The 11,591-nt window shown below is 39.7% G+C and overlaps 1 protein-coding gene across 1 annotated transcript; it reads right to left on the reverse strand.

Moving 5' to 3' along the window:
• Positions 1 to 9,253: 9,253 nt before the first annotated feature.
• Positions 9,254 to 11,120, reverse strand: LOC104415967 (aspartic proteinase nepenthesin-1). The gene has a single exon (XM_010027407.3). It carries the CDS (start codon positions 10,807 to 10,809, stop codon positions 9,472 to 9,474), a length of 1,338 nt encoding a protein of 445 aa, XP_010025709.2. The 5' UTR covers positions 10,810 to 11,120; the 3' UTR covers positions 9,254 to 9,471.
• Between the last annotated feature and the right edge of the window lie 471 nt (positions 11,121 to 11,591).

The following is an 11,591-nucleotide window of genomic DNA, read 5'->3' on the forward strand; positions in this document are numbered from 1 at the left end:
TTTTTTTTTTTTTTTTGTGGCCGTATTGAATATTTGAGCGTACGTGTGTTGGTCGTACATAATACGGAATCATACTCAACAGCTTTCTTCGGGGATGGTGGTGGTGGTGGTGGTAGTGGTGATTCTCTTTTTAAAGCCGTTTCAATAAAGCCATGAGGAAGAAGAGGAGAGTTCGATTCTTCATGTGCGCTAGTGCGGTCCCCTTTGCTTTTGGAGCCTCACCCATGGAGTGGCCAACCCCCTACTTTTTTATCTCTTAAGGGCAGGCCGGCTTCAATCCTTGATATATTGCCTACTTTTGTGTATCTACCTTGATTTGACAGCAGTGAAAGGTAAGAAGAACTGATTGATTAGTGAAGATGATAATCATCATCGAGTAGTTTCACAATGATATTTGTTTTCCAATGAGGTGATGAAATATATTTTAATGGTGGTTTCGATTCAAATTCATTCCGTCACGCTTCTCTCGTGGTCCAAACAAAAGCCGTCATGATATCATAGGATGGAAAGCCGGAGTTAGATTGGCATATCACAAAATGTATGGAACTTCGATCATATAGGTGGTATATGATTAGTCATACTAGTTCCTAGTATCAACTTAAATATAGTAAATGACATCAGCTGAAATCATCTTAAAAGTTGTATCACCTAATTTAATTATCTTTTTAAAGTATAGTAAAATTGAGCAAGATTGAGTCAAAAGTTGGAAAATCACAAACTGTATTATCTTGACGAAACTATTTGAGTAGTATGGAATGGTCGTCGACTATAAGTGTGTGTTTAAAAGAATTTGCTGACAATACATACATTCCGTACTAATTTTATAATTGATCCACACAACAAAGGTTCAATTAGTTAGTACAAGAAGCACCGGTAATGTGTAGCTACAATTAGATTGGCGACGTCGCTATTGAATCCAAAGCTTAAGCTGTACTAATTCCCTCAATATATACATACATATTGAGATATCAAATATAAATCACACTGCTTTTGCGATAGTCTAAATTTTCTAGAGTAAATGCCGGAACACTCAACTATAGGAATAAAATAACAAGATAAAGGAAGAAAATGACTTGCTAATGCTACAAAAGCAATCATGGTCTTGACCTTTTACTTTCACTTGCATAATGAAATAACATCGTTATAACTTTTAACTTTTGGGCATATTGGGTGCTGCTCACGCACCATGACTAATTTCTTTTGAGTCTCCTTTATAATTAGTGATGACGATTAATGATTAATTAGCATGTTAAGATGGTGGGCTTCTTACGATCCGACATGGATCACAGTGTAATCATCGTTGGACGCACGGCAGCAACCTCTGGACTTTCCAAAAAGACGAGGCGATTGATCGTAATCGACACCGAAGATGTGCAGAGACTTTCCTAAATGCAAGTGTGAGTCAGTCAAAAGGTGCGGTGTTTCCGAGTCACGCTGATGATGCGTACGGATGTGTCCTGTCGTGCAATGTTGTGTGGGGTTTACCAACGTCATTAGTCGCTTTTACTTTTCGATTTTATATTATGATAATCGTCTTTACTTTAATTCATCAACCTGCATTCAATGCACGTACATGATTAATTCCCAATCAGTTACTTAACTTGGTATTTATTAATGGAAGTGATGGACACATCTTCCTCTTATGAAAAAAGAAGAAGAAGAGAGCTAATCAAATTGGGGGGGTTTCGCATAAGTTCTTCCTTGAACGTATTCGTTAGATTTGGATCATTAAATAGCAAACTATGCTTTTGATCTTACTAAAGGATGTTATTCACCATACTATTCCTCAATTTACAGATGTTTACCAGCACCGAATCCTAAAAAATCTTTTGCGTGACGTAATAACTCAATGACCTTATCTTTATACTAATGGAGGGGTTCGGTTTTAATCAATCAAACCTCGCCGATAAAGTCGTCGAACAAATTATATATAAATAATGAGTGTATTCTCTTGCTAGAAATATTTTGCTTAGATGATGCTCTACCATTTTATTTAATCATATTGTCTTTATTGCGAACACTCAGGCATGAAATTTGCAATGGAATTCAAGAACCGTGTGATGACATGAAGGTGTAAAGAACATTAGAGAGAAACATAGGGTGATGAAGTGTTTTGTGCATAGATATGTGCTTTTGGGTTATTTATTCTTAATTGTTTGATATATACGTTTCGTCTTCAACATTCCAGTTCTTGGGGATATAAATGTTTGAAAATCTAACTTGTGAAATGAAAACTTAGGTTAAAGAAGATATAAATTAGTCCTAGAAATTAAGACTCCCTTATCTTGATATAGTCATCCATATCCATCACATATTAAACTCTTGATATGAGTGACAGCAAAACCGACCTAGCAAAGTGGTCAAGTTGTCCCTTCCAGAAATTTGGGGCTAGTCGACCAATGGACCTCACAAATAGTGTCATATCTCTATAAAATTAAGGAATAGCACCCATGTAAAGATCTAAAGATGATGCAATTACAACCGGTTTTTTGCTGGCATGATTTGGAAAGACGAAGAATCAACGGGGCAGGCGGGTAGGCCGGATACGAGCGTCCTAAAGTTAAAAGTCTTTTGAATTAGCAAGACCTTGCTTTTCCCCTTTTGAATTCTCTTGACATAGACCTTTCTATTTGCCTGAGTTTTCCATAATTTAAAGAGAGGAAAGAAAGCAGCAAGTGGAAGGAGGAGATGGGTCAATGCTTTCAATCTCTGTCGAGCCAAGATTTGGTTAGATTTTCAAAGGGGCAATAGGAGGGGAAAGGAATGGGGGGATGGGACCATGCTAAAGTGCCTTGGACAACAAATGTGGTGATTAATAATGAAGTTGATAATGATGTGGTCGTCTATGTGTATACATATTGATGTATCGATTTTATGGAGTCATGACTCACCGGCCATTGGTCGGTAGTGGCGCACTCTCCTTTTGATTCCCCAGAAATGCCTGCACGCTCTTTAAATCTTTGTGATCCACACATCACCCTTTTCTTATCATCTCTCTCTCTCTCTCTCTCTCTCTCTCTCTCTGGGTTGGGGCTGTGACTTTGTAATGAGGATTTGTCTCATTCACCATGCTTTCCTATGGGTATTTAATTTATTTATTTTTTGGGTCCAATTTGGGTATTTAATTCAGTCGGTCAATTTTGGGTTGTGCAAAATAAAATGGTCAAACGTGTGGTCATATTGAGAATGATCTAACCCAAATAGATTCATTTAACCATTTTTGATCAATTTTCATGCAATATAATGTAGCGACTCATATCCAATTCAACCAATATTATTAAAATAATTCCATTTTGAACCAAATCTAGGAAGACCCATAACCAAACCAAGTGATAGTGTAGAATGAGTAAATAAGGGCAATAGAGAATGAAAAGAGAGTTGTAAATGTGGATTGAGTTTAAATAAATTGCAAACTCATTTATGATTCATATTAGCATCCATATTATATTCAAACTCATTAGGACTCATTTATCAAATATAACTAACATATATAACAACTCAGATCATCACATATGAGTTAAGAAATGGGTTTGTGACCCATTTTGACAAATCTAGTTTAAAAGTTACAAATCATGAGAATTTATTTAAATTTCATATTGGAAGGGTTTAGTTCGTGTCACACTTGTTTCTTCTTTTCTCTCTCTTCTCTCTCTCTCTCTCTCTCTTTTTGGCTCTCTATCATTTGGAAACTAATTTTTGGTGTTGTATTTTATGGATCAAATTGCACAACTAACAAGAATTTTATGAATTAAAGACAAGTTATGAATAGGAATAACACTACAACATCTAGGAAAAGGGGCATATACGGTTGAGAAAGGAAGAAAAATGTGATTTGACAATTGTAGGAAGTTAACTTAAATTATTGTGGATGAGGCAGAATTAGTTTAGATTGAAAATCAATGAGGGGATTTATTCGATTACATGATTTTTCGCATGGATGTTTTAAGTTATGGTTTCATTAATTATTACAGGAATATGAGTAATATTCTTTGGATATCCACCAAAAAAATTATTTTGGCCAAAATTCGAGATTGAAAGTGGGTTGGATCTGCTTTGTCAGAATGTATGTATGTATGTATGTATGTATGTATGTATGTATGTATGTATGTATTGCATTTACTTCACAAAATAACCAAACAGAAAGATGCGAAGAAAATCTTAGCATGAATAAGTTATATTCTTCTATCTTTTGTTGAGGGTATATATATATATAACTGGTCGGTGCCAAACAATTTCTCAAAATTCGACCGGCCTTCTTGCAATTGGTGGAAGATCCAACCTCGTGGGATCTAATTTACTCTTCTTTTTTCATTTTTGAAGGAGGCAAAAAGGATTCTTTTCCAAATTCTGTTCTGACATATTCTGACTCCCACTATTTTTGTGCCACAAAAAGTGGCTCTTGCTCATTCGTTTCGTACGCTAAAATGGCGAAACTTAGGGTTTGATAAGAAAAGCTACTGAACAAATAGAAGGATTATTAACGATTGCCGATAATAAATTATTTAATTTTAAGATACCCGTCCACATGGCAACAATCCATATATTAAGTGATTAGACTAACTAAGTTTGTCACCTGACTAGTATCTTTCATGTTACTAAAGGAAGTATGCGTGAATTAGTAATTTGTAATAGGGTTAATACCACAAACAATTTTAAATTATGCCCACTGTGGCACACATATTCTAAACTTTTTTGTGACATAAAATACCATAAATTTATGTTAATAAACAAATATACCTAGATGGCATTGAAATATATATAAATTTAGGTTTTTTCAACCCATTTCTAATTAGTGACTTCTCTAATTAGTTCGTAATTTCCAGTGTTGAAAAGCAATGTTTAATATGTGGTTAGTAAGTGTCCATGATGAATCTCGATGAATGTACGATTAGGGTTCTATGTAAAAACAAAAGAGCCGATGATTACCTTATTAAAAAAAAAAAAAAGGAGCCAGTGATTAGTAAGTGTCCATGTGTCAAACTTACGAATGGATTTGCAGCCAATGCATACTAAACCCTTAAGAGGTACGGATCTCACATAAAGCCTAACTCAAAGGGGCACGATGCGTCGCGTGCCCTCTTTTTGGTCCACACAGAAAGCTCTCATTCAATGGATCAGCGTGCATGGTTTACTAGAGCAAATCCCACTTCCTCAATATGTGCCAATGACTATGCATGCACATAGTGCAAGACCCCATTGGCCGAAATCTATAAAGAAGGATTTAGAAGCATTGGTCCGTCAAAGTCTTACCCAACATAAATTTGGTAATGAGACCACTTTTTTCCTCTTGAATATCAGAATCATATTGGAAAGGACGAAAATATCTGTCGCCTTTTCTGATGCCGACCATCATTTAACCACGAAGAGGAGAAGAAGAAGAAGATGAAGACTATTTTGAATGGAGACTTGAACGAACGACACGCACTCTCTCGGTCCGAGATCGGTGAGGCCGGAAAGAGTGGATTTTCTTTTGTACTATGTGGGGCGTACTTTCGGTTCTGAAAAGAAGGGCTAATCAGGCAGGAGACTTTCATGTAAACCATGAATTGAGGATCCTGTCAATTCGTCGATTGCGAAAACTAGTACCTCTCACTCACTTCGGTCACTCGTTTGGGTCGGCACCAGTTACAGAGAGACAGAGAGACAGAGCGAGAATATTAGAGATTTGACACCCACAAGCATCACATCCCTTAAGCGGTGGTTTGGGGACCATCCTTGACCTACCTAGATTTCATTTTGACTCTGCTCAATTTTCGGTTTATGTTATTTCAGTTAATATACTTTGTCTAATGATATCCTACATGTTACAACATCTTTATGTGGTATATTAACAAATATTATGAACTAGCATATGTAATCTCCTTCCATTTAAGGAGAAAAGTTAGAGCAGAGTTTTGTTTGTCAAGAATGTCTATGTAAAAGAACCTCAAGAAAATGGTACAAGCATTTACATATAGGGTGCATTTAGTTGGACTTTTGGAGAAAACTTTTGAGAAAATGCAAAAGACTTTGAGTTAAAAAAATTTCCAAAATGCAAATTGTGTTTGGTAAATTGTAATTTGAAAGCACATTATGAAGTACATTTAAGTAAAATAGTGTTTGGAAAGATTACATTTACAAAGGACTTTGGTGATTAATAAAAAAAAAAAAAAAAAAATTATCAAAAAAAATTAAAAGAGTTTGCCGGCAAGGCAAGTAGCCGCCTACAGCCTCAGGCAACCCTCGGAGATGACCAGCGAGGGCCACCTAGAGTCGGGTGACCTCCGGCTAGGGTCACTTGGGGTTGGGCGACCCCCAAAGCCCTTCATGGAGGTCGCCCAACCCAGATCTAGGTCTGCCGGAGGTCGCAGAACCTTGCGGCGACCCAACCCCGGGTCGCGCCGATCGTTGTGAGGTCACGCGACCTCCAGCAACCCAGATATGGGTCACGCCTAAGGTCCTACGACCTAGAGCTAGGTCACGGCGACGCGACTCACGAGCGGTCGCCGAGACTCGCGAGCGGTTGCCGCGACTCGCCGGGGTCATGCAACTAGCTGGTGACGGTCGCCGCGACCTCGCCAACCTCAGCTATGACCTCGTCGGCCTCTCAAGCTCATCTCTGATCAGCCACACCGCTGGAGAAGAAGATGAACAGTAGAGGTGAACAATGGCACAAGGCATTCTGAAAATGCTGAAAACCCAAGGCAGCCTCGGAACCTGCCTTGGGCTTTCAACCTTGCAAATGCTAGTTTTGCCTTAATACCCCTTGGAAAGTAGTTCCCAAACGGAGCCATAGTCGTTTCATATATTTTTCTTTGAGAAAAAAATATAATCTCAGACAAGCACAAGTATTGATTATGAATAATCTCTTCATAAGTGACTAATGATAGGAAATATAATATAAAATAGCAACTAGGCACGCATGCTAAGAGGTGATTATCATTTTAAGATCGCTGTCAATTAATCTTACAAAAGGGTCGGAAAAAACAGGAAAATTGACGAATTCAAAGCGATTTAATTGACAACATGAGACGAGTTAAGATATTGCTAATGGATCACCTGGGCTTAGAACTGTTGCGCACTCGATCCACTGGGCAAGCTAAACTCAGCCATTTCTCTATAGTATGATATCATCGGATTTGCAAAAGGCTGAATCAGCCTTACTTTCACTATGCTATCATTAGGTGTGACTACTCGACTACTGGAGAGAGACTGATTGACTTAATGATCCGATATTCTCAACTGGGAACTCAAGTTAGCCAGACCAATGTAGAGAAAGTGGATCAACCTTCAGGGATTAGCTGATCTATGAATTAGATTGACGTGCAAGCGCATGCTGGCACATCCCACGGCAGGAATTCGCGTTCCATGGCTTTCTAAATGTCCGTAGCTTTTGATTGGATGAAATCAGTAAGGAGCTCCAATAGGCTGGCCCATAACGGGAATCTGGTCTTCCTTCGTTTCATCGTCCGGAACTACTTTTGAGTCGAAAGAACTATGGACCATCCACATTTCGAGGATAAGCTCACTGTTGCAGCCCGTTTCGACCTAATTTATCGCTCGTTTGCATGTTCTTCGTCATTTCTAGAGGCCGGTTTAGTTGATTTCCTAGGGTGAGGGAACATGGATATCTTATGATGCTGTCTTGCCAAGACTACTATCCCAGAACTATTCGAGTCAGAAATGGAATTTTTCTTGTACCGTCCATCCTTGTTTTGCTTAGTTTAGATTCAAAGAAAAGAACTGGGCGCATGGCGTATGTAAAGACAGCGTTGCTTCAAATGAATGCTAGGGACAAAATCCCTAAGGCAACTCCATATATAGTTAATTAATATAGTCGAATGAGGTACTCATCATCGGTTGAAATAGGTTTTGACAATAACTGGAGCAATGTGCAAGATGGAGGATTTACGTCCAAATTGATGTACCATATAACAGTGTGGTTATGAAATACACATAAATTATATGATTCTCTATTTCGCATAATCTTGTCTGGACAATATATTAGTAAATCGAACCATATTCAAGTTGGAACTTCAATTCGATAAACCATTGCTCTTTTTATGCGGGATTATTTAGAAATTTCGCTTTTCAAATAACTCATCTGTAACTGGATTCTTTTCCATCTTACTGTGAATGTTAGGTGACAAACATATTCTAATCATAGCCAGGTATAACTAGGTTTTAATTTTTCCATGTCCAGAGCAAGTCTATGCTTTGCCTGTGCTTGTGCAGCCTTCCCGTCCCTCTTGGGATAAAAGGTGCCCAGGCCATCTTGTTGGGGTTGATCACAATTTTGAAAGAAATATTTTTATTCCTTTATTATGAATTTAGTGAATATATCCTGTTGAAGAGAAGTGAAAGGAGTTAAGACTCTGCGGAAGCGCCTCTCTCTCTCTCTCTCTCTCTCTCTCTCTCTAACAAGAGTGCATTCTGATATGTTAAGTGGGAGAGAAGGGATTTCAAAATTGGGTCTTTTTCTTCTGGTATTAACCAATGAAGGAGTTGTCTCAGACGGGCCGAGAAGCAATAGGCGCGGGAGGTAGAAACCCATCGCACAACGGGAAGTGAGCCATTGAAAGGTGACTACAACACTAGCCCGAGCTAGTGGTGATGGGCTAGCTAGGGCATCCCTTGGATAGATAGAGAGAGAATGCCAAGCTTTTGGTTTTTTCTTGTTGCCAAAAAGGTGAACATACCAAAAAAGTTTTTCTTGATGAGCTGCTTATTGTTATAATCCATTTTTCTATCTACAATGATTTGATATCTCCAAAGAATATCAAGTGTTAAAGAAGCAACTAACGAAATTATGCTAGCCTTTGGCCGAGGCAAGATCATTTTAATGATTTATCAAATCAGTATAATGTTGATTCAATCGGTTAACTAAAGCATAATAAGAAAAAGATTACGCTTAAATAATCAATATATTCTTTTCAGATTTACGGTTTTTTGGATAGTAGAAAATAAGTTGATGACTCATCCAACATCTTATTATATTTTGAGATGTTTCATTTCGCATAGATTAGGGTTTGTGTGTAGAAGTTTGACATTATTACGATATTCCTACGATACAAAATTTTCTCGGTAAGTTTATCGAATCATTTCTTTACTTTAAAGGTGGAAGTGATCTTGACGTATGACGCAATTGATAGAGAGACAAGGTCTTGCGGCAGGTGAGCAACACCTTAAATTACACTCCACACGTCAAGAATTGAAACTTTGACTTAGTTAATAAGGAAATCATAGAAAATGAACTTTCTTGGGAAGCTTAACAAATTACCAACCACGCTCATAATCATAGTCCATACCAATATCGAATCATAGGCACCACACAATATCGTATAATATACCATTGACAACATTTGTGAGAAAATGATCTTTTATTGACTGATCAATTGATTAGCACTCATAAAATGTAATACCTCCAAATGTAATCAAAGCAGCACAAACAAACATAAGTATAGTGCAAGTATTGATCACGCACATCTCAACTCACAATTTGTCGCATTTTGTGGGAAGGAAAGACAAAGTTTCCTTCGCGAGGTCATGGATCACCATCGTGTCCTGTTGCTGGACGTTCCCAAAGATGGACATGCCACTTGAACTCCCCATGGCCAAGCAAACCAATCCCACGGTCGAATCCGCGATCATGTAGTTCTCCCCCGGCAGATCCAAATCCGCGCCTTCGAAATGGAAGATCAGCTTGGGCACCTCGACCTGGCTCGAGTCCGAGGGCAGCTTGAAGCAAAGGTCGAGCCCCGCCGAGCCCGAGTCATCGACGGTGAGCTTGGTTTGGGACTTGAACTCCTTTTTAACCAGATCAAAAGCACTCTCCTCAATGTATGTGATGGTTGTGCCGGAGTCTATGATTACGCCGCCGCTCCCATCACTTTGCAAGGCAAAAGTGGATTTCTTGATGGGCAAGAGAGTGTCACCCACGGAGATGCCTTCAAGAGAAAGATAGTAAAAGGAAGGTTGTAAAGGGTTCTTGATTAATGGGGTGGTTTTCATTGCCTTTGTCGAGAGGTTCCCGCTTGTTGCTTGACTTCCCAACAAGAGCTTGCTTGTTGCAGTGTCATCAATTGATGTCAAGCAGTAGGAGAATTTGGGCACACCAAGTTGCGAGACCAAGGACAAGGGGCCACGCCCGAGGCCAACTAGGCCCGCCCCCTGGTCGAACCCGCTTCCCTCGTTGTCCTCGCCGCACCCGAACCCAACTTTGGGGACAGAAACCGAATCCGCGAACGTGAAGGTATCGTAGGCCAGGATACCTTGTGTTGAAGAGTAATCGCCATAGGTGTATAAGTACTCGCACCCGTCGGTTCCGCAGGACGAAGTTGGTAGGGCCTCACAAAGTTGGCTGGAGCACCCGAGCTTGGAGAAAGTGGAGGACTTCTTCGGGTCGAAAATCGGCGTTGACTGATCGAAACACTGCGTGCACGGCTTGCACTGAGTCCATATAAGGTCGCTCCCTGTGTCGACGATCGCCGAGAAGCTATCCGCGGGCGTGCCAATTGACAATTGCATGAGGAATTCTCCATTCCCCGCATGGATCGGAGACGCCAGTTCGGTGCTATCCCCAGCCGCCAGGACCATGGCATTTAGCCTCTGCAAGCGACTCTTTCCGCGCTTCATCGCACGCTGTAGACGTTCGAACTTGGTGAAGTTCTTCCCATGATCTACATGCTTTAGGGTCACCCTAAATCCAATTTGCTTAGCTTCCTTGCTGCCAAGGGCTCGTCTTGATGTCGAGAAAGACGGTGACGCGAGGGAAGCAAATATGGCTAAAACTAGGAACACAGAAGATAGAAGCGAGTTCAATGAAGCCATGGCTCGATTTTGCAGAAGTCCAAAGAGAGAGTGAGAATAAAAGAGGTAGTGGGGTTGGTGATGGAAAGGTCTTGGCGAGCTATATATAAAGGGTGGGCAGTGAAAGATGGTCTTGTATGTATTAGATTGCCAGATGGAACTAAACGTGCTAAAAGAATGTTTCCATCGAAAATGGAGGAGAGAATAAGGATCTACGAATTGAAGAAGAAGAAGAAGAAGAAGAAGAGGAAGAAGAGGGAGGGAATTGGAGGATGATTAGCACTTGAGAAGATCGTGATGGAGGAGGCCTAAAAGTACAAGTGGACACTGTGAGAGAGGGTACCAACCTTCAATGGAAGTTGAGATATCGCCCTTATAATCGCAGCTATTGCCGGGTCTTTCTTGCGCGGTGGTTGAGGAAAATGAGATCAAAGCAATTTTTGTGAGCCAAGTTTCATCATTCTCACACGCTTCTCTTTCTCGGCTTGTTGGACTCCCATCTGCTCTGCTTTACGTCCTCTTCGTTGGGTCTTTTATCATTGTTGAGCACTTTATGTATAGGTATAAATATATTTATATATATGTCAGCAATTGAAACGTATGTGCCTCATGTACATGGATATGTGCATGTTATTAAAATATTAGGTCTACTGATGGTGTAAATTAAGATGGGGGATTTATCTTTCTCACCAATGCATGTCATGTCATCATAACATGATAAAAACAAATGGAGGGGAAAGGTGGTGGTGGGTGGACTAACTCAAGGAGAGCTAAGCAAATGGCTTAACCTCACCTCGGTTTCA

Source organism: Eucalyptus grandis, chromosome 8, assembly GCF_016545825.1.
Source record: "Eucalyptus grandis isolate ANBG69807.140 chromosome 8, ASM1654582v1, whole genome shotgun sequence".
NCBI lineage: Eukaryota > Viridiplantae > Streptophyta > Magnoliopsida > Myrtales > Myrtaceae > Eucalyptus > Eucalyptus grandis.

Excerpts from the sequence above, each read along its gene's own strand:
- LOC104415967 (XM_010027407.3), bottom strand. The coding sequence starts at position 10,809 with ATGGCTTCATTGAACTCGCTTCTATCTTCTGTGTTCCTAGTTTTAGCC.